We start from the raw sequence: 23,200 nt of genomic DNA on the forward strand, positions 1-23,200 counted from the left end.
TGAGTATTTTGGAAATATTTCATCACCAAAACAATTCATGCAAATGCAGGAAATAGTTTAATAGGAGGGTAACCTGTATAATTATTAATTTTATTGTCTTTATAGACCAACTAAACTTGTTTGAGTTTTTATTCACATTGAAATAAAAAGACAGCATAACAGAAAATAGAAATACAGCGATTGTCACTTAATATAAAGCTTTAAGATTCTGATTGTTTGAGTTTTGTGCGTTCGCAGGAAACATTTTCATCACTTACTCTTCAGACGTGTCCTCAGAGATGGTCCCCTTCGTAGACTTCCTCACAAAGCAAGGCTTCCGTCCAGCTGTAAGCTTCCACCCTGTGTGCACAATAATTTTTACCTCTTTTCAATATCACGTGGAACATTAAACAATCTACTTCTGATTTTCATTTCACAGATTGACTTATATTACAGCTCCATCAGATGTATGGACATCAACAAGTGGACAGACAGTTACCTTAAAGATGTAAGTAATTATCACAACTACATGTATGCATACTTATATTGTTACCTAATACCCAGTGTGTGTGTGTGTGTGTGTGTGTGTGTGTTTTTAAACAGCCATTAACCCTGATCATTATCGCCATCAGTCCAAAATACAAGGAGGACATTGAAGGACCTGTAGCAGACAGCCATGGTTTGCACACTAAATATATTCACTCAATGGTGAGAATAAAGCAACAGTGGAGGAAGTATTCCAGTCCTTGTACCTGACCATTTTCAAATTAATGTTTTATTTTATTGAGTTACTTAACACTGACCTATGACTCACTCAAGTATAAAATAAAAAAAAAAAAGCATCTAACTCCAGGGCTGGACCAGTGTTGTGTCTAAAAAGACAACTTAGCAAATAAACTGTTTTAAATTGTATCCGTAGTCACTTTGTTACAAGCAGCGTGTCACAAAGAAACACCAAAAAAGAATTTCAAATTTCCCGTTACAAATAATATGCAATGTGCAATAATGCTCATAGGTAAATGTATAGTATTTTATTGTATATTTAATTCTTCTAGATGCAGAATGAGTTCATCCAGCAGGGCAGCTTGAATTTCAGATTCATACCAGTTCTCTTCCCCTGTGCATCCCAGGTCAGAAAACAGAAAACTTTTTTTCTTTTCTTTTTTTTTTACTAATTTTCCCCAAAAATGTTCCTTACTTTCCCCTTTGTATTAAACTTGTCTTTATTACAACAACAAAAATAAATAAGAATCTATGGAAACTCCTTACAGAAACATGTCCCAGCATGGCTCCAGAACACTTGCGCTTACCGCTGGCCGCAGGACAATGAGGATCTGTTACTGCGGCTGCTGAGGGAGGAGAGATACATGCCTCCTCCTGTACCTGTGGAGCTCAGTCTGTTCATCAGGCCTGTTACTCCTAGTGATGCAGTTACACTGTAAACACACACTGGTGTTTGGGCAGGTGTCTGGGTTTAATGTTTCTGCTTTAAAAAAAAAAAAAAATCCAGCAAGTGTATTTTAAAATCTATAGTTTGATCCTGTTTAAGTCAATATAAGCTCATGTTCAGAGTTGTATTTTATCTTATGTGCAGCTGTTTTTTTCAGATGAGTCAATAAAGTCTTTTCTATGTGTTCTTAGGCACAACTTATAGGAAGGTGTTAAATTCTGGGAGAAAACTTATGTGATATTAATTTGCCAAAGTGTAAATAATAAATAAATTAAAAAATCTTTTCAATCTAGCACAAAATGTTTGCATACTTGTGGAATTTAACAAGGAGACTTTACTGAATAAGCATATATTAAATAATGATTTTATAAAATATATGGATCTTTGTTTTGCCTTTTGCTGGAATGGTTTTACAGGTGGATGCCACTGACATTTTTCCCTCCTTCTCCTGTCTGACTGTTTCTTCACTAGTTTTGCATTTGGGTAGGGTCAGTGTCACTACTGGTAGCATGTGTCAATACCTGCACCCTACAGAGGTCCCACAGGTAGTCCAACTCCTCCAGTATGGCACTGACATGAAAGGGTCTGGAAATGTATTGGAGATCATTATGAAACATTTATTATGATCATTATTATTGAAATGGGGGAGAAAAGTCTGATCTTAAGACTGAAAAATGCAGTTTCAACCTAACATGCAAGTAGAAGGGGAAACACTCTTTGAAGACAGTTTTCTGTCCATTGATCTAGGGCAGGGGTGGACAAGTCCAGGCCTCGAGAGCCGGTGTCCTGCAGGTTTTAGATGTGTTCCTGATCCAACACACCTGAATCACATATAGAAGTCATTAGCAGGACTCTGGAGAACTTGACTGCGTACTGAGGAGGTAATTCAGCCACTGATTCAGGTGTGTTGGGTCAGGGACACATCTAAAACCTGCAGGACACCGGCTCTCGAGGCCTGTAGTTGTCCACCCCTGATCTAGAGCCTGTGATGTGTTTTTTAGTGGGCAGAGTGCAGTGGCAACCAGTAGGGGTGCCCACTTCACCCAGCTGATCTCTTGCACACGCCAAAAAAGGTCTGCCAGAGTGGCTGATGAGCACAACTCCAGCTAAGAATAACCTGTATTTTCCGGGGGATAGAATTACCTTGAAGCTGTCCTGCTCTCTGTGCTGACCTATCCCCATGTGAGGCACCAGTTACACTGGGTGAGACATTCTGTGTTTCCCCTCACCCTACCCAGCCTTATGCTTAGCTTGGCTCTTTCTTTCCCTGCGTTGCGTTACTTTGCCCCGCTGTCCCCAGACCCCCCTTTTCAATGCTGCCTCATAGGCAGCTCCAAATTCCCCAATATATGTAAGCGTCCAATTTATGCTTGATTTTCCTTTTTTTTAATCTTGGAGAAGTTCCACCTGTGGATATTATGGATAAAAAGACAAGGCTGTGAGTGATCCAAGTGACAATGGAATAATTTACTGCCTGGGACGCTTTTTCCTATGAACGTGGATTCAGACTGGATTTACTGAAGCTGTCACAAGTTAGTTCTTCATGAGGAGGCTTTGTTCCCAGTACAAAGTATCCTACCTAAGATAGTCTACACATCACCATGGCTGAAGGTAGGGTTGTTACACCTGTATCGTCAAGGAGCACAGGTCAAATGAAGTGTTTGCTGCAGCTCAAAAATCCAAAGTAATACATTCTACGTAATAAATAAATGGCACTGTTTTCATAAGTTGCGTCCTCTTAGGAGGATGTGTTGAAAGTCCGCTGCTATAAATACAAGCTATCAAGTCACCAGAGTATTAGCATTGCTCTCCTCTGACAGAGTGCTGACCTCAGCCAGGGTGGAAGACCTCAATAATATATATATAAATATATTTATATAAAAAAAGAAGAAATAAATAAAAACAAAAATAATGCATGTCCTGCATTCAAAATACTATGTAAAAGTAAATATTGTTAGTGAAGTAAAATTTTGTCTTTGCCTGATATATTAATGCATAAGACTGCTAATACTGACACATCAGTGTGTATAAGTAGCATTTCTACCTGAGGAGTTTAGAATGGACACTGAAACAATAAATAACTCATTAACACTTAAAATAGAGCAAAGTGCTCCAACACTTTACTTATGAGGAGTCATTTCTAATGTATTGTACATGTTGTTTACACTTAAAAGGAAGGAATACCCTCACTTTATGTTATTACTGCTGTTCTACTGCCAGTTTTCATACACATTTCAGCATCTAAAGTATTTTTATATGCTTAATCCACTGAAACAAGTGTTTTGTTTTGGGGGGGCTTGTAGGTTTTTGTTTTCTTTTCTTTTCTAATGCCAGTGAACTTGATCAGTGTCCACAATAAACATTTGTTAGTTAGTTAAGCAAGTTTAAGTTTGCATTTGTTTTTCATATCCTGCCATTTGGATATAAGAAAGCAAGTCATGCATTGGACATGTTCAAAGCTCATTCACAGTAGTGTGAAGGTGTTCGTGACACCTTCACACCAGGTCCAAGTTGGAAAGTAAACCAGTAAAGATCATCTTGCATCCTGTGTACAGCATTTAATGATGGTAACACAGTCACTAAATGCTGTCTTGGGCATTTTTCACGGTGCTAAGCCAGTGGAAAATGTGTGAATACATTTGGAAAATGTCACAGCTAAAATTGGAATGCCAGATTGCTCCTGCCTTTTCTACTCTTCAGTGTGACATGGTGTTACAAATTTTTGATTCGGATAAGAAAAAAATTAAGGAAATAGAGAGACAATATAGACTCATAGTAAGAGATGAGTCAAAAAATTAACAGTACATGTGCTGTCTGTGTACTGTGTAATGCCTTCCTCCTGTCGTGGTTTACCTGCAGTGTGTGGATGTTAAAACTAGAAGGATCACAAAAAATGGGCATCACTTTCCGCTGCTAAACCACATATTTGAAGCAATGGATGAAATTCTGAATATTGTGTCATTTGAAAACAAAGGATTGAGATAATAGAAGCCAAAAACATGTGCAACAGTTGACAGAGCTCCTAAATAAACATACATGCTTTGCATAATTGTGGACAGTCCAAATGTGTTCATATTTTGCTTTTGTTTCTGTTTTGATGGCAATAAAAACATATTGAGGGATACTATTATTGTTATAGGAGCATAATATAAAGAAACATTCGTAAGGATTCCATCATGGTGGAAGGAGAGACATGCAGGGATTTCAGCTAAAAAAAATGTCAGTTCCCTCTGGTGGACAAACTATGTAATTCTGATACAGGATAAGCCATTACCATAGTACAAGTTCTTGCTACCTATCATTAGTGAAAATCAACAATAAATATGTATATGCAAAGCTGATGTTATCCTACTAATTTAATTATCTTGTGTATAGGTTTTGCACAGGTTTTGCAGGCAGTGGGTATCAAAGAAGTGCTGAAATACTTGTAGTTGCCATAGCAGTGCAAAAATATAAAACAGTGTTGCAAGCATAAGTACTCTGAACAAAAGCAGGGAGTAACATTTATGCCTTTATGGCTTCCATATACAGGAGCCAAATCTGCCTCCCGCACTGCAGCCACTGGGTCCAGCGATGCAGCAGCAGCACCGCAGACGAGCTCTCTCAGATCCAAAGCTCTGGGGTTGCTCAGGAAGGTCAAAATGTCTGTTGAATTGCTGATTGCCCTGGCTGCTCTCTTGTCCTGGCTGGTTGTAGGTGTGGTGATGTTTGACTTTGTAGAGTACAAAGCGGTCCCTGGTGAGTCACAAATACCTGAAAATGTATGTCTCTAAGTCATTTCAGCCATCAGTTATGCAGAATTTACCCACGTTTGTTATCATTATTAGACATCCAGCAAATCATAACGGACCCTGTTCAGGCTGTAAATGACGCCGCTGATGAGATGTCCAATCTGTTCAATAAGTTTCAAGGTACTAAGAAATTTATGTTGGCACAGTTTTTAATGTGTATTAGTGTAAGCTCTGTAATGCATGAGTCACTATACTTTTGCAGAATGTGCGCCAGATTTAAGTGACCCGGTGTCAGTTGCCAGATACACAGCTGAGGAAATATCAGAAGCCAAAGATGAGTTTGTTCGTTACTTTTCGGATGAGGAAGGTATGACAACTCACTCATCCCAAAAAAACAACACAAAACAAAAAAAATGCTGTTTAATAAACGCCTAATAATCTTCCCCCAAACCACAGGGAATTTCTACCTGAGCTACATTGACCCCGTGATCATTGGTAGACAAGCTTTCCATTCAACTAATGACTTCATATGTGGAGCAATGGGCTCCTTCAGGGAAACACTGTGTGCTGTTGTGGATACTATATTAGAAACCATACTGGATATAAAAAAAGGTATGTAATTAATATTTTAATGCTTTATTCTGACTCAACTTTGATTCTCCTGTTTTACATAGAATTAATTAATTAATCTGTCTTTGGAAAGTATATTTTTAATACTTATTAAAATTAATGAATTCAGGAACTTACAAATGCCCTTGTTGTTTTTTGTTTTGTTTTCCAGGAAAAATTGATCTTAGCTACATTGACCCTGTAATAATAGGCAGAGATGTGTTTAATGTTACTAATAAATTCATGTGTGGAGCGGTGGGCTACATCCAGGGTGTGCTCTGTTCCATACTGGACACTACACTGGATGTAGTGAAAGGTATTTACTCTCTCTCTCTTGTTTAACCCATAAACTCTTAAAAACGAAATAAAATAATATCTGGGATTTGTTGGCTTTACAAGCTTTCTTTGCTTATTCATTTCCTATTTGTGTTTCTCAGGAACTGTCGACATTAGCTTCATGGATCCTGTGGTAATTGGCAGAAATATCTTCCATGTCACAAATGACACAGTGAGTGGAATAGTGGGCTACATCCAGGACATGCTCTGTGCCATCGTAGACACTATACTGGATATATTCAAAGGTACAGGTAAGGGAAAATGCCTTTTATGTAAGAAGTGTGTGCATAAGTTTAATGAAGTAATTCACTGATGCTTTGCCTTGAATGTGTTTGTCCTTCTCAGGAACCATTGACCTTAGCTTCATTGACCCTGTCATTACTGGCAGAAGTGCCTTCACTGTTGTTAATGACTTTGTGAGTGGAATAGCAGGATACATCCAGGGCGTGCTCTGCGCAGTCTTGGATGTGGTTCTGGATACATTAAAAGGTACACAATCTGCTGAAGTTTTTGACCCTGTGTGTCCTGATATAATGCACAGACTGCAGTAGCCTGCTGCCTGCAGTTTTCTCAGACTTCATGACTGATTGTTTCATTTTCTCTTTTGGTTAGATATCCAGCATGCCTTGGGATTTAGCCCCATGTCAGCTTTGAAGTCAGCAGTAGAAATAACCAAAGAACAGACAAACCTCCTCATGAGCTATGTCTCCTCAACGCTGATTGGTGAAAAAGGTCTGTTTTAACATACAGTATTATCAGAAAAAATTTTACATCTTGCAGCACAGCAACTAATACAATTTTCTCAATGAAGGCAAAGCAGAAATAGTCTGAAAGCAGCTTTTATTGACTGTCTGGTGTTTTGATTTTCAGGAATCATGCCTGAAGTGTCTCTTGACCCAATGAAAGTTGTTGAAGATGCTATGCTGGAGTTCACCGACAAGAAGGATTTGTTCTTAGCTTACATGTCAAGCATGCTTGTTGGTGATCAGGGTACGGCTGTTTGTATTAGATGTTTGAAATTATTGATTGGGAAATATCCATCAGCTAAATATTTTTCTTTGTTTCAGGTGAACCTGTCACCACTCCAGTTGTAAATGTAGTAACAGAAAAAGGTTTCCCTTTATAATTACTGCTTTAATACAACCAGAAATACAACTTATTAAAAATAAATATTTATGACTGACAGGTGTTTGATCAAACATTTTTGTTTCTGTTTGTTTAGATGAAGCTGTACCTTCCCCATCTGATATCAATTTAGTAAGAAGGAAAGGTGATGAGGGCTTTTTTCTGTTGTCCATTGCAATAATATAGAAAAGCAAACATAACTTTTAAAAAACAAGCTAAATGTTTTTCTTCATTTGTTCTTTAATGCAGGAAAATTTATGCCTCCACTGGAAAAAGGTAAGAAAATACCTTCATTAATTGCACATGACCTTTAAAATCTGTTTTTAACCATGTGCAATGAGTGTTTGCAAGCAACTAGAGTGCATAGACTTTTTGATTATTGACTTTTTTTTTACAATTTGTTTCTTTCATGCATGCGGTGGGACATTTTTCAAACAGTTTTTAAGTCTGATTTTTGGTATGCCTTACTGTTTAGTGTAACCCTGAGGACCTACGAAACTGTGTGCCACTATGTTTGCAAAAAACAACTTCATTTTTGTAATTATTACATTATAGCATGGACAAATATGCATCATATCTGTTGTTCATTTTGTTATGGATTTGGTGACTTCATTCCACCCTGTCTTTGTCACATTGACCATTTGTTGTAACGATCTACAGAACTGAACTGATATGTCTTTATTCAGTCATCATGTTTTTCTGTGTAACATTGTGCATGACCATGTGAGTCCTTCTGAACTGCATTCCTTTGTTGCTCTTTCCCGCATCTTCTGTGCCACTGACCGGTTGCCTTCAGTATTTGATACTTTACATTGTTCTCATATGTATTTAACTGGAATGTCTGGACTGAATTACATGTGAATATTTCATTTTATCTGTGCATGCAGTCACACAAGTCTACACCACATGCTGCAAAGTTAGTATTCAAAATATTTTAACCATTGTCTACCATAGTAGCCAATTTTGATATAGCATGTTCTTCTTCTCTGTTGTTTTACAAAAAACATTTAACCCATCAGTGAGCCACACTGTTTCAATATGTGACAAGCTCCTGCATTAAGATGATCACAGAACTGCAGCTTATTATGATGGAGTACTCTGCTGCGGTATCATCACATGAATCCTAATTCATGACTGAAAGTACAGCTCAGCTGCATTTTCTTAGGATTAGCCGAAGAAAACTACAGATACCAGCTGATTCAGGAAGTTACAAGGAATTTAAAATCATTTTAAAAGAAGCTATATCTTTGTTAGAAGCATTTAAAACTTTAAGATTTTGGTAGAAATTCACATACAGAGCTCGGCTAGTTCATTTTATCATTGTAAGTTTTGTTGACAAGAAGCAAAGTATAAAATAATTCCTGCTTCAACTTGTGATGCAATTTTAATCTCATAAGCAAATGTTAAAATCCACTAGCTGCAACCTGTGGTGTGCACCATGCTGTAATGTTATGAATTGTTATTATCATTTCACCCCATTAAAATCACCCTATAAAAATATGAAAATCACATAAGAGGGATGACAAGGTCCATAATACAGTTACAGAGATCTTGCACGCTGCCAAAGAAGAAGCCACTCCTGCTGCAGAGATAAAAGAAGCCTCAAAGATGGCATCCACTGAAGCGGCCACCAAAGCAGATGTGACAGAGGCAGAGGAAGATGAGGGTATTCACATGATTTATTTTTTTTAACAGTCACATTCATTAAGTTGAAAACAGACACTAAATTTATTGCTGTCACATCACTAGCGAGACATGTCCACATTGAAGAACCAGAACTGGGACCATCACTGAAGGAGGAGGCCATGCTTGATGATGACTCCATGGAGGAAGAGGAAATGAAAGAGGCTGATAATGAGGAAGAAGGGGAGATTCAGACAAAGGAGGATGCAGAACAATTGGTAAAAGAAGAAGACCACAAAGAGGAGATAGAAGAAGGGGAAGGTGATGGTAGAGATGAAGAACACCGAGAAAAGAGGGACATTAAGACAGATGAGTTTGTGATAAAAGCAAATAATGATGAGATACAGTCAGCAGAAGGGTTGGTAAAAGATGAAAATATTTTAGAAGAGGAGGAGGAGACCACCAAAACCAAAGACAGTTTTGTAGAAGAAGAAGATGAGAGCAAATCTGAAGAAACTATTGTGGATAAACACAAGGAGGAGGAGCCAAAACTGACCTACCATGAAGATGTTATAGAAGTTGAGGAGGAGAAGAAGAAAGCTGAGCCCAAAACAGAAGACATTCTGGTAAACTATGTGGAGGAGGAACAGAGTGAAACTGATGATGTTTTAGTAGAAGCTGAGAAGGAGGCAGAGGAAACAAAAACTGAAGACATTTTTGAAGATCAAGATGAGGAGACTCAAAGCAGAGATGATGAAGAAGAGGAGATCAAAACTGAAATAGGTTTTGGTAATGAGGAGGAGGAAGAAACAGAAATTGACAATGTTTTGGTAGAAGCTGCAGAGGTGGAGAACGCTGAAGATGTTTTTGAAGAAGATGAGGAGAAGGAGACTAAAACCATAGACGATGAGGTAGAAGAGGAAATGGCCAGAACTGAAGATGATTTGGTAGAATATGAGGAGGAAGAAGAGGAGACCGAAACTGATGTTTTGGTAGAATATGAGGAGGAGGAGGAAGATGAAGGTGCCAAACCTGCAGATGTTTTGGTAGAATATGAGGAAGAGGAGGCCGAACCTGATGTTTTGGCAGAACATGAGGAGGAGGAAGAGGAGGTCAAAACTGATGTTTTGGTAGAATATACGGAGGAGGAGGAGGAAGATGAAGATGCCAAACTTGAAGATGTTTTGGTAGAATATGAGGAGGAAGAGGAGGTCAAACCTGATGTTTTGGCAGGATATACGGAGGAGGAAGAGGGGGCCAAAACTGATGTTTTGGTAGAATATAATGAGAAGGAGGAGGAAGATGAAGATGCCAAACCTGAAGATGTTTTGGCAGAATATGAGGAGGAAGAGGAGGCCAAACCTAATGTTTTGGCAGAATATGAGGAAGAGGAGGCCAAAACTGATGTTTTGGTAGAATATAAGGAGGAGGAGGAAGATGAAGATGCCAAACCTGAAGATGTTTTGGTAGAATATGAGGAGGAGGAGGAGAAAGAGGAAGCCAAACCTGAAGATGTTTTGGTAGAATATGAGGAGGAGGAAGAGGAGGCCAAACCTGATTTTTTGGTAGAATATAAGGAGGAGGATGAAGAGGAGGCCAAACCTGAAGATGTTTTGGTAGAATATGAGGAGGAAGAGGAAGAGGAGGCCAAACCTAATGTTTTGGCAGAATATAAGGAAGAGGAGGCCAAACCTGATTTTTTGGTAGAATATAAGGAGGAGGATGAAGAGGAGGCCAAAACTGAAGATGTTTTGGTAGAATATGAGGAGGAGGAGGAAGAGGAGGCCAAACCTCATTTTTTGGTAGAATATAAGGAGGAGGAAGATGAAGATGCCAAATATGAAGATGTTTTGGTAGAATATGAGGAGGAGGAGAAAGAGGAAGCCAAACCTGAAGATGTTTTGGTAGAATATGAGGAGGAGGAAGAGGAAGCCAAACCTGAAGATGTTTTGGTAGAATATGAGGAGGAGGAAGAGGAGGCCAAACCTCAATTTTTGGTAGAATATAAGGAGGAGGAGGAAGAGGAGGCTAAAACTATAGATGTTTTGGTAGAAGAAGTGGAGGAGGAGCAAACAATAGCCAAAGAAATGGCAGAAGAGGAGGAGGAGGAGGAAACAGAAATTGACAGTGTTTTAATAGAAGCTACAGAGCAGGAGATCAACATTGAGGAGACTAAAACCATAGATGATGAGGTAGAAGAGAATATGGCCAAAACTGAAGATGATTTGGTAGAATTTGAGATGGAGGAAGAAGAGACCAAGCATGAAGATGTTTTGGTAGAATATGAAGAGAAGGATAAGGTGGGGGAACAGGAAGAGATTGAACTTGCCAATACTTTGTTAGAAGCTGAGGAGGCAGAGGAAATGAAAACTGAAGATATTTTTGAAGTTCAAGAAGAGGAGACTAAAATCAGAGACAGTGAGGAAGAGGAGACCAAAACTAAAGATGCAGTAGAATATGTGGACAGTGAGGAAGAGGAGGAGGAAGAAGAAACTGACAATATTTTTGTAGAATCTGCTGAGGAACAGACCAACATTGAAGACATTTTTGAAGAACACAAGGAGAAGGAGATTAAAATCATAGACGATGATGTAGAAGAGAAGGAGGCCAAAATGGTAGATCTGGCAGAAGATGTGGAGGAAGAGGAAATAACAGTAAAAGAAATGGCAGAAGAGGAGGAGGAAGAGACAAAAACAGATGAAGATTTGGACATTGATGATGCAGATCTTCATTCTGATGAACAAACTATCCAAATAACTGACAGCGATGATGATGATCAATATATAGAAACAGAATATGATGATGAGGAAGGAGAAACACTGGATGATACAGAAATCGCCACTGAGGTGGATGAGTCATCAATGAAACACTTTGGTAATGACAGTGCTGTACCTGAATCTGATGATGGCGAAGAGGAAAAGACAACAACTTTACTGCCTGTTTACAACAAGGATAAATATTCCGACATCATCAGTGACCATGATGAAAATAACAACAACAGCGAAAGCAGAAAGACTGAACCTAAGCAAAAGAGGAAGGCTTATGTTCCCCTTGAGAGATCTGGAAAACTCAAATTGTCTCACAAAGCTGAAGGCCACGACAAATACGAGAAAGGTACCAAACTCTTCCCATTGTCATCACATAGTTATCGTGTTTTTCATTGTGAGACTGAAAATACATGACGTGCGTTGAGTATATGTTTTATGTGGAATGGCAGTGTTCCTTTACATGTTCTTTGAGTAGTTGGTTGTGACAAGACTAAAGTTATTAGGACCTAACAGTTAATCTGCTGAATGATTAAAGAAATGTGAATTTTTCTTGTGACTTTGTTAATCATCAAGTAGGACATCAGCATTATTTATTTTGCTAAAAGTAGAAAAGTACTTATTCAGACTTTTTGCATGAGGAGATGGTTGGTGTCAGATTAATTTCTGTGTCCAAAAAAAGACAGCTGAAGGATGTATGACAAGTGAAAAACTAGAATTAAAAGTAAATTTAAAAAGTAAATAAGAGACGGAAGAAACACCCTTCAAAGAATTGATGTTGCATACTTTGTGCACCAGAGGGCGCTTGTTGACAACAGCACAGTTGGGCAAGCAGAGCATAACTGAGTAATCCATGACTTGTGACAACAAAACAATTTTCAAATTGCATTGCCATCTTAGTAAGGACTCATAAATATCTTTAACAAAATGCACATGTTAGCAAGTTTATGTTTTGTGTGTCTGAAAGAAAAAAACATTGGCTAATATAACAAATTTTTAAATCAATAAATTTTGGTATAGTTCTTAAAAATGCTGTATCAGTCGGGCTCTATCTTAAACATGCTTATCGCTTCACTCACTTGATCTGTGACCTCTATAAAAGCTTTTTTAATGATTTTGTGGTCTCAATTGCCAGTTTCAAGTTTTACTGAATAAAAAAATGATGTTCATGTTGTAAAATACTGACCTCATTAGAGTCAAAAAGGACAACTAGAAGGGCACTCAGTAGAGCACATACCTCACCCACCCCAAATTTGCCGATACTACACTGCAATAGATACCACCCAATGTTGACAAACTCCATCATAAATTACTAGATCATAAAGATTAGAAATTTATTTTATTAGCTTTTAAAAACAGTAAAATATAATTTTTTTATTTTTATTCAAAAAATTAGATCAACATGAACAGATAATGGCATATATATAGTCTGGATACATTTTATTCAGTTCATGTACCCTAATAGCATCCTCTAAAAAAAACTAAATGAAAGAAAAACAAGCAATATGAATTGTATACGTGTGACCTTGACCTTTTACCTTGAAAATGAAATCCTATGTTCTTGGGTACCTAAGGAATATTTCCACATGCTTACAGCATGACTGCAGTAACCACTGGGTGGCGTCATAGTAGTTACGTACTTCTTTTATATGCAGTCTATCACTAGCACATAATTTGCTGCAATAGCCACCTACAGTATATCAGCATTGACCAGTAAGTCAAAGCAGTGAAGCCCCTAATAATGCAAAATTTAATCCATCCAATTTAATGCAGAGGCTGGAGCCTATCCCAGCAGTGGGGTAAACCCTGCACAGTTTGCTAGAATATAGCAGGGATATTTTTACTTTAATACTTTACTTTAATCACATTTAAATGGGAGGAAAAAAAAAACACACATGTAGTTGAGTTATTATGAAGGGGGAAATTAGGTATAATGACCATAACAGGCATTGGGTTAATTGGTGATTCTAAATTGCTCATAGGTGTGAATGTGAATGGTTGTCTGTCTCTCTGTGTTAGCCCTACGACAGGCTGGCGACCTGTCCAGGGTGTACCCTGCCTCTCGCCCTATCACAGCTGGAATAGGCTCCAGCCCCCCCGCGACCCTGAACTGGATAAGCGGAAGAGGATGGATGGATGGATGGATGGATGACCAACAGATATTTGTTGACATATTTGTTTTTCTGCTAAGATCTATGGGGACTGATTCGCTTTGTGGTCGTCTGAAGAACTGCAGTTTGACGTGTCATTTTTCAGCCACCTGAGTGAAACTTTATTTTGTCATTTGTAGTTTAAGAAATATATCACAATTAAAAATCAATGCAAAGGGATACAGATTTTACCATGGAAGCCGACATTCTGTAAAGATAATATTACAGTCCTCAAATCACATGTTTTCAAATTATTTCTGTTACTTTCTTCCAGCCCTCCTTTTTATCTCTGTATGAAGAATTACAATATAATTTCTACAAGAATTACATTAAAGTGTCTAAGGAAAAGTGCTGAATCACTAAGTTTCCATCAGTTTGTGTGGTCCAGATTGATGTTGACCAGAAGGAGGCTCATAATCGTATAACTGTGCCTTGAATTTTTGTAATACCGCTGAAAATTTGCTTTGAATTCAGTCTGAATGCTTCTTTAGGTGATAATGCCCCACTTGTGAGAAATAAACTGATTGTTATGTATGTAAGCATATGTCCTTACATTTTCTGATCATTCTGATCCCAGAAAAATATTTGCACCTAAAATATATGCACCTAATCAGTTTCTATACCAGATCCACAGTGATAAAATTACACTGATATTCTCATCTGACCAAAGATAAGACATGAGCAAATTTCCAAAAATACTGGGGTGTTACTTTTAGATCTAAATGATAGAGTATTAAAATTAGCATCTTTGGTTCAAGCATCAAGCCGAGATTTATTTAGTTCAGAAACATATCTTAACTCAAGTGTAACAGCTGCACTGGAAAAGGATCTTTTTGATGACTGAGCAGAAACAAATTCAGTGCTAATTGTGTGCTAAAGTGTTCCTCCTTAAAAAAGTGTAGCTGTTGCACTTGCTATGAGTTAGAGCCAGAGAGAAGTTAGATGGAGTTAGCAAGCTGATAAAAATAAAATAAAAAAAGATGACCAAATAGCTATTATTACTGTTCTATATTTCTCTGTACTCTAGCTATAAAAGACCAAGCTGATTATTTTTAACAGTATAATAATAATACTTATGGCGTGGTTTTGATCATAGAGTTTTTAACACTGTTATGCTTCTAGTGCTTTTGCAAGCATGATTATTTATCATGTTAACAATATTACAGGTCTAATTACTGGCTAGAAATGCACTGTTATATGTTGAATATTTTTTACATATTTCTATATGATATACTTTAGTTCTGAAAGAGGCAAAGGAAAGACATGCATTAAAAGAAGTTAAAGATGCCATTATTAAAGGTAATGTTCTTGAAACTGTGCATATTCTTCATTTTTCTCAGCTCTAAGATTAATTTGACATTTTCTGATATTTAATTGTAAAAAATTGTGCCCTTATGAAACTGATAATCTTATGAAGATGGATTGCTGCTTGCAGATCTCAAAGCTGCAGAACTTGAGATGGAGGAGCAAAAAGCCAAGGAAGCCAAAGTTGTTGAAACTGTAGAGATAAAACCAAAAGAAGTAAAACTAAAGGACAAGCCCAAAGCTGACACAACACCCCTTAAAATGAAACAAAAGAGGGACAAAGGTAATCACATTAAAATCTGAAATTGCATAATACTGTTCAAAAAATAACATGAATACTGTATTTGGAAACCACAAAGAATACATGATGTTCTTTTATAGTGATAAACTGACACATGTTTGCTTTTAGAAGAAGAGCCAGTGAAGAAGCTGCTCAGAGAAGATGTGAAAGAACTGCCCAAAGAAAAGAAAAAAGTAAAGAAACCTAAAGATGAGAGGGAAGTGAAAAAGCCTCCCAAAGAAAAGGAAGAGGTAAAGAAACCACTTCATGAAGAGGTCAAAGCAACAAAACCACCAAAGAAAGAAAAAGAACTCAAGAAGCCCTCTAAAGAAAAGAAAAGGGAGAAGCCAGTCATAGAAGAGGAAGAAGTCAGGAAACCTTCCAAAGAACAAAAAGAGATCAAGAAACCACCTAAAAAAGAGAAAGAAGAAACAAAACCTTCAAAGGAAGTTAAAGTGGAAAAGGAACCAATTAAACAAAAGAGGGAATTCAAGAAACCACCCAAGGAAGAGAAAGAGGTCAGAAAACCAGCAAAAATGGAGAGAGAAGTAAAGAAACCTCGAATGGAGGAGAAAAAAACCAAGACACCACCTGTAGAAAAGAAAGAAGTCACCCGACCTCCAAAAGCAGAGACGAAACCTCTCAAAGAAAAGAAGGAAGAGAAGAAACCTCTCAAAGATGAGAAAGCTGAGAAGAAACCTCTCAAAGAAAAGAAGGAAGAGAAGAAACCTCTCAAAGATGAGAAAGCTGAGAAGAAACCTCTCAAAGAAAAGAAGGAAGAGAAGAAACCTCTCAAAGATGAGAAAGCTGAGAAGAAACCTCTCAAAGAAGAGAAAGAAGAGAAGAAACATCTCATAGAAGAGAAAGCTGAGAAGAAACATCTCAAAGAAAAGAAGGAAGAGAAGAAACCTCTCAAAGAAGAGAAAGCTGAGAAGAAACCTCTCAAAGAAGAGAAAGAAGAGAAGAAACATCTCACAGAAGAGAAAGCTGAGAAGAAACCTCTCAAAGAAAAGAAGGAAGAGAAGAAACCTCTCAAAGATGAGAAAGCTGAGAAGAAACCTCTCAAAGAAGAGAAAGAAGAGAAGAAACATCTCATAGAAGAGAAAGCTGAGAAGAAACATTTCAAAGAAAAGAAGGAAGAGAAGAAACCTCTCAAAGAAGAGAAAGAGGAGAAGAAACCTCTTAAAGAAGTGAAAGCTGAGAAGAAACTTCTCAAAGAAGAGATGGAGGAGGAGAAACATCTCAAAGAGAAAGCTGAGAAGAAACCTCTCAAAGAAGAGAAAGAGGAGAAGAAACATCTTAAAGAAGAGAAAGCTGAGAAGAAACCTCTCAAAGAAAAGAAGGAAGAGAAGAAACATCTCATAGAAGAGAAAGCTGAGAAGAAACCTCTTAAAGAAGAGAAAGCTGAGAAGAAACCTCTCAAAGAAAACAAGGAAGAGAAGAAACATCTCAAAGAAGAGAAAGCTGAGAAGAAACCTTTCAAAGAAGAGAAAGAGGAGAAGAAACCTCTTAAAGAAGAGAAGAAACCTCTTAAAGAAGAGAAAGCTGAGAAGAAACCTCTTAAAGAAGAGAAAGCTGAGAAGAAACCTCTCAAAGAAGAGAAAGAAGAGAAGAAACCTCTTAAAGAAGAGAAAGAGGAGAAGAAACCTCTAAAAGAAGAGAAAGAGGAGAAGAAAACTCTTAAAGAAGAGAAGAAACCTCTTAAAGAAGAGAAAGCTGAGAAGAAACCTCTCAAAGAAGAGAAAGAAGAGAAGAAACCTCTTAAAGAAGAGAAAGAGGAGAAGAAAACTCTTAAAGAAGAGAAAGAGGAGAAGAAAACTCTTAAAGAAGAGAAGAAACCTCTTAAAGAAGAGAAAGCTGAAAAGAAACCTCTTAAAGAAGAGAAAGCTGAGAAGAAACCTCTCAAAGAAGAGAAAGAAGAGAAGAAACCTCTTAAAGAAGAGAAAGCTGAGAAGAAACCTCTCAAAGAGGAGAAATCTGAGAAGAAACCTCTCAAAGAAAAGAAGAAAGAGAAGAAACATCTCATAGAAGAGAAAGCTGAGAAGAAACCTCTTAAAGAAGAGAAGGCTGAGAAGAAACCTCTGAAGGAAGAGAAGGCTGAGAAGAAACCTCTCAAAGAAAAGAAGGATGAAAAGAAACATCTCACAGAAGAGAAAGCCGAGAAGAAACCTCTCAAAGAAGAGAAACATGAGAAGAAACCTCTTAAGGAAGAGAAATCTGAGAAGAAAACTCCCAAAGAGGAGAAAGCTGAGAAGAAACCTGCCAAAGAAGAGAAAGCTGAAAAGAAACATCTCATAGAAGAGAAGGCTGAGAAGAAACCTCCCAAAGAAGAAAAAGAAGAGAAGAAACCTATCAAAGAAGAGAAAGCTGAAAAGAAAACTCTCAAAGAAGAGAAAGCTGAGAAGAAACATCTTAAGGAAGAGAAAGCTGACAAGAAACCTCCTAAAGAAGAGAAAGCTGAGAAGAAACCTCTTAAAGAAGAGAAGAAACCTCCCAAAGAAGAAAAAGAAAAGAAGAAACCTCTCAAAGAAGTGAAGGAACATCCCAAAGAAGAGAAAGCTGAGAAGAAACCTCTTAAAGAAGAGAAGAAACCTCCTGAAGAAGAGAAAGCTGAGAAGAAACCTCTTAAAGAAGAGAAGAAACCTCCCAAAGAAGAGAAAGCTGAGAAGCAACCTCTCAAAGAAGAGAAAGCTGAGAAGAAACCTCTTAAGGAAGAGAAGGCTGAGAAGAAACCTCCCAAAGAAGTAAAAGAAGAGAAGGAACCTCCCAAAGAAGAGAAAGCTGAGAAGAAACCTCTTATGGAAGAGAAGGCTGACAAGAAACCTCCCAAAGAAGAGAAAGCTGAGAAGAAACCTCTTAAAGAAGAGAAGAAACCTCCCAAAGAAGAGAAAACTGAAAAGAAACCTTTCAAAAAAGAGAAAGCTGAGAAGAAACCTCCCAAAGAAGAAAAAGAAGAGAAGAAACCTCTCAAAGAAGAGAAGAAAACTCCCAAAGAAGAAAAAGAAGAAAAGAAACCTCTCAAAGAAGAGAAGGAACCTCCCAAAGAAGAGAAAGCTGAGAAGAAACCTCCCAAAGAAGAGAAGAAACCTCCCAAAGAAGAGAAAGCTGAGAAGAAACCTTCCAAAGAAGAGAAAGCTGAGAAGAAACCTCTCAAAAAAGAGAAGGAACCTCCCAAAGAAGAGAAAGCTGACAAGAAACCTCTCAAAGAAGAAAAAGAAGAGAAGAAACCTCTCAAAAAAGAGAAGGAACCTCCCAAAGAAGAGAAAGCTGACAAGAAACCTCCCAAAGAAGAAAAAGAAGAGAAGAAACCTCTCAAAAAGAGAAGGAACCTCCCAAAGAAGAGAAAGCTGACAAGAAACCTCCCAAAGAAGAAAAAGAAGAGAAGAAACCTCACAAAGAAGCGAAGAAACCTCCCAAAGAAGAAAAAGAAGCGAAGAAACCTCCCAAAGAAGAAAAAGAAGCGAAGAAACCTCCCAAAGAAGAGAAGGCTGACAAGAAACCTCTCAAAAAGGAGAAAGCTGAGAAGAAACCTCTTAAGGAAGAGAAGGCTGAGACGAAACCTCTCAAAGTAGAGAAAGAAGAGAAGGCTGAGAAGAAACCTCCCAAAGTAGAGAAAGAAGAGAAGAAACCTCCCAAAGAAGAAAAGGAAGAGAAGAAACCTCTCAAAAAGAGAAAGCTGAGAAGAAACCTCCCAAAGAAGAAAAGGAGGAGAAGAAACCTCTCAAAGAAGAGAAAGCTGAGAAGAAACCTCCCAAAGAAGAAAAGGCAGAGAAGAAACCTCTCAAAGAAGATAAAGAAGTTAAAAAACCTCTCAAAGAAGAAAAGGAAGAGGTGAAACCTATAATAAAACCTATAGAAGTAAAAGAAACCATTCAACCTCCAAAAGAGAAGAAACCACCAGCAAAAATTTCTAAAGAGGTGAAAGAGGAGATAAAGAAAGAGAGACCTTCTAAGGAAAGGGCAGTACCAAAGGAGGAAAAACAAGAGCGACTTTCCAAAGAAATTAAAGAACCAGCAAAACTTTCTAGAGAGGGTGAAAAAGAACCAAAGAAGCCTACCAAAGAAGAAAGAGAACCAACAAAGCTCTCTAAAGAACTTGTCCAAGAGAAACCTTATAAAGAAAAGAAAGAGGAGATTCACAAATTAGAAAAAGAACTTAAAAAGCTTCCCAAAGAAGACATAGAACCTGTGAAGAAAAGAGTCACAAAGACAGGTACATGTAGGCCAGAGTTTTTTAGTCAGTTAAACATGTTTATGTGATGGTGTGCCTTGGAGCAGCCCCCCAGTTTTATCCCCTGTGTGAAACAAGCCAATATAATATTTAGAAGCATTGGTTGAATAGAAGGAAACCTACACGAAGCCCCAAAAGGCAAATAGATTAATAGGCTTCATTTGTTAAGTGGACGGTATAATTCTTCTTTCTGTGGAATTTCTGAAAATGGTCAAACCAGCTTTTACTTTTTATTTCAGAGGCCAAAATCCCTGTAAGAGGAATTAAAGTAGTCAAGAAGGAGGTTGCATCTGTCCTTAAGAAGGAACATCTCAATGTTACAAAAGCAGGTGAGAATATGGCAGAATATTCTTTAATATACGAGGTGTGTCCGAAAAGTTCCAGGACCGAGTGTGCTGTGTTAGCTATGAGTAGGGAAGGAATTGGCAGGGTTGTGTCACCGTTCAAAGAGGGACGTGAAAGAAGGACTGGAAGGCCTTCAACAAAGAAGACTGAGTCCAACGTTGAGCATGTCGATGGTGCGTAGGGATAGTCAGTTGACTGTTTGGCTGATTGCCAATGAGCTGGGTATGAACCAGGACAGTGTCTGGAAGATTATCACTGAAGATTAGGCTCCCCATGTTCCATCTGCCTGACATGCTTAAAGTTGTCCTGCTTGTTGAAGGCCTTACGCTCCTGGGGTCTTACACTTGCCGCAGCATTCCTAGTGCTTCTGACAGAGTTTTCCCCAAGTGGACCAGACATTCCAAGTTGGTTTGTTCCTCTGTTCATTGCTGAACAATCTGAAACAGAGGGCATCTATTCAAAAGCATGTTAAAATTCAATGGCTACAGAGAACTGAGATGACAAATGTATGCTCCCTGGACACGGCGAAACAACCTGCCAATCCCTTCCCCACTCACAGCTAACACAGCACACTCAGTCCTGGAACTTTTCTGACACACCTCGTATGTAAAATATCAATCGCTGCATTTTCTCTGCAATGTGTCAGTTAAAAGAAATGGTATGAGCATGCTTATAGTCTCACCAGTGTTTATTTTGTTTTTTTAAAGCTGTTTAGATGATTAAAGACTTAGTGCCTCACTTATCTTTAAAAGCAGTTCAAGAAATAAATTTAAGCATGTTCTAATTAGAGAAAATTCATACTGTGTTTACTGATAGTGACTCTATAATGCCAAAGATTAGTTAATGAGATAAGATTTTCATGTGCGGAACATAAAAATTAGAAGAAAGTGTCAATTTATGAGCGCTGATCTTTATAAATCAATATCTCATTTTCCATTAGAAGCAGCTCCCAAGGAGCCCAAGAAGGAGCCAGCGCTAAAAATAAAGTCTAAACCTATAAAACCAGGTAATGCAGATCTGTTGGTAGAGTTGGGAAATGGAATTGAAATACTGAACATGAAACTCCATTGACACCCAAAATCTGAACACATTCTTGTATTAGGGCATAAAGTTAATAGTAATTAAAAAGGTAATGCTGTTGAGGTATTATACTGATTAACTGATAACATAAAGACATCAAGCTAAGATTTTTTTGTGATCCTACAGATACTGATGCAGCGAAGGAGAAAATAACCCCTTTTAAGAAGGGTAAGATTAATCTCAAAAGTTTTTCATAATGTGGAAATTGATAGTAATAAACTGTAAATCACATTTTGTTTTGTTGTTGTTTGTTTGTTTTGGTAAAGTTACTAAACCAAATCCTACACTGCTTCAGAAAGGTCAAGATCTTTTTACATTCACTGCAGTACTAATTGAGATTATCTGTCTACTGTTGAGTTTAATAAATTATATGCAGTATTTATGTATCTAGCATACTTTATTACAAGCAACTTTCATGTTCCTAACAATTCCTGTGTTATTTTCTCTTTTTAGATGCTGAGGTTACTAAGGAAAAAGTAAAACAAGCTCCTTCAGAGAAGGGTAAATTTACTAATGACCTTTATAAAAAATTAACATCATATAAGCATTATAAATAAAGACTTTAAAGCAGAAGAGTTATATCAAATATAATAATATATATAAGGTATATCAAAATAAGTGGACACAACTACTGACACCTGCTACCTCTTATGAAGAGCGTTCCTGTGCATCAGTTGTATGAACATCAATAATGATTACACTGCAGATGTTTTTTAATCTAAACTATAAAAATAACCAATCAAAGCCAGAGTTATTGTAATTGTATGCACTTGTCTTGTGAAACAGAAGCACCAAAGAAAAAGGCTAAAGCACCTCCTGCAAAGAAAGGTAGCATTTATATTATATTGCATTATACTTTACTGTAAGTTACACTGATAATCTTATGATCAACAAAGGGCAAAATGTTTGTTACTGAGGGAACTGCATTATCATGCTGTTAAAAAGGGGTTTGGGGTTTTTTTTTGTTCTTTGACACACAGAAGCTGCTGCTCCAAAAGAAAAGGCCAAACCAGTCATCTTGAAAAAAGGTAAGAGTTGTGCATGTCCTAATACGCAAAGAAACACCCAACTAACTGCACATATTTCAATTCAATTAAATTTCATTTATATAGCTTCAAATCACAACAACTGTTGCCTCAAGACGCTTTATATTGTAGGGTAAAGACCCTACAATATTAGAGAGAAAACTCCAACAAACAGACAACCCCTTATGAGCAAGCACCTGGCAACAGTGGGAAGGAAAAACTCCAGCAGAACCAGGCTCAGGGAGCATGCATATCTCACTCTTAGATTTTTCTTAACAGAACAAGAAGGAACTGCTAGAAATGCCTCACTGGTGAAAGAGAGGGTTAAAATTGTGCCCATAAAGAAAGGTAATCTAATTTTATTTTATGATGCATTGATTTCAGATTATTACAGCCCTCTTTTCCTAATAATATCCTCCTTAATCTGCTCTTTGTTTATCAGTGGTCAAGGTGCCAGAAGAGAAAATCAGAGCTGTCTCTACAAAGACAAGTAAATACAGTATATGATATAGATGTCACAGATCAGAATTCTCATAAAATGAAAGGTTTGTTTTTTTATACTGAACATCATGTTCTGTGTTTTAAATCAGCTGAGGTTTCAAAACAGAAGCTCAAGCCAATTCTAACCAAGAGAGGTAAGAAATAATTATTGTTGAGTTTCATTGTCTCTTATTTTCTCTATCCCTGAACCTAAAATTTCTTTACTTAGAACCAGCTCCAGTTAAGACTAAACCAGCACCAGTTATTAAACTTTGATGTAAATAGTTTAAAAATGTAATCAAGCTTTTGATTGTCATCCTCATTTATCTCTTACAGAGGCAGAAGTGCCACATAGAAATGTTACTCTAACAAAGGAGAAGGTGAAGGTGGTGCCACTGAAGAAAGGTACATCTCTTTGTTTAAGCAGCTGATTTTGACTTTTTTAAAAAGTAAATTTTGAATACTTTCTGAATGTTTCAAAATTCAAACTGGGAACATTTTTTCCATCTTAGTGCCTGTGACACTGAAAGAAAGAGTCAAACCAGAACCAACCAAAAAAGGTAGAAACAGTCACATATGAGAGCATTATGTTTTCAGTCTGAATAATGTATCTACAGTACTGTGCAAAAGTGTGAAGCCAAGCCTCATTTCTTTAAATTTTGCTTCCAGTGCGCCCAAATTGTTAT

The 23,200-nt window shown here is 37.5% G+C and overlaps 1 protein-coding gene across 1 annotated transcript in view; it reads left to right on the plus strand.

Annotated features, from left to right (window-relative positions):
* The first annotated feature begins 2,719 nt into the window (after positions 1-2,719).
* LOC115772729 (trichohyalin) overlaps positions 2,720-23,200 on the plus strand; it is a 32,831-nt gene continuing 12,350 nt past the window's right edge. Inside the window, exons 1-30 of the mRNA XM_030719124.1 lie at positions 2,720-3,040; positions 4,961-5,167; positions 5,257-5,340; positions 5,423-5,527; positions 5,617-5,772; positions 5,942-6,085; positions 6,207-6,356; positions 6,451-6,594; positions 6,718-6,837; positions 6,976-7,095; positions 7,173-7,217; positions 7,328-7,375; positions 7,480-7,506; positions 15,204-15,356; positions 15,483-16,279; positions 16,694-17,659; positions 17,909-18,193; positions 18,679-18,960; positions 19,026-19,566; positions 19,824-19,913; positions 20,870-20,935; positions 21,136-21,177; positions 21,463-21,510; positions 21,796-21,837; positions 21,990-22,037; positions 22,314-22,382; positions 22,477-22,524; positions 22,625-22,669; positions 22,851-22,919; positions 23,027-23,074. Coding sequence (XP_030574984.1) covers positions 3,031-3,040; positions 4,961-5,167; positions 5,257-5,340; positions 5,423-5,527; positions 5,617-5,772; positions 5,942-6,085; positions 6,207-6,356; positions 6,451-6,594; positions 6,718-6,837; positions 6,976-7,095; positions 7,173-7,217; positions 7,328-7,375; positions 7,480-7,506; positions 15,204-15,356; positions 15,483-16,279; positions 16,694-17,659; positions 17,909-18,193; positions 18,679-18,960; positions 19,026-19,566; positions 19,824-19,913; positions 20,870-20,935; positions 21,136-21,177; positions 21,463-21,510; positions 21,796-21,837; positions 21,990-22,037; positions 22,314-22,382; positions 22,477-22,524; positions 22,625-22,669; positions 22,851-22,919; positions 23,027-23,074 — 4,999 coding nt within the window. The 5' untranslated portion in view covers positions 2,720-3,030. The remainder of the gene's footprint in view (positions 3,041-4,960; positions 5,168-5,256; positions 5,341-5,422; positions 5,528-5,616; positions 5,773-5,941; positions 6,086-6,206; positions 6,357-6,450; positions 6,595-6,717; positions 6,838-6,975; positions 7,096-7,172; positions 7,218-7,327; positions 7,376-7,479; positions 7,507-15,203; positions 15,357-15,482; positions 16,280-16,693; positions 17,660-17,908; positions 18,194-18,678; positions 18,961-19,025; positions 19,567-19,823; positions 19,914-20,869; positions 20,936-21,135; positions 21,178-21,462; positions 21,511-21,795; positions 21,838-21,989; positions 22,038-22,313; positions 22,383-22,476; positions 22,525-22,624; positions 22,670-22,850; positions 22,920-23,026; positions 23,075-23,200) is intronic.

This window comes from Archocentrus centrarchus, chromosome 22, assembly GCF_007364275.1.
Source record: "Archocentrus centrarchus isolate MPI-CPG fArcCen1 chromosome 22, fArcCen1, whole genome shotgun sequence".
Taxonomy (NCBI): Eukaryota; Metazoa; Chordata; class Actinopteri; order Cichliformes; family Cichlidae; genus Archocentrus; species Archocentrus centrarchus.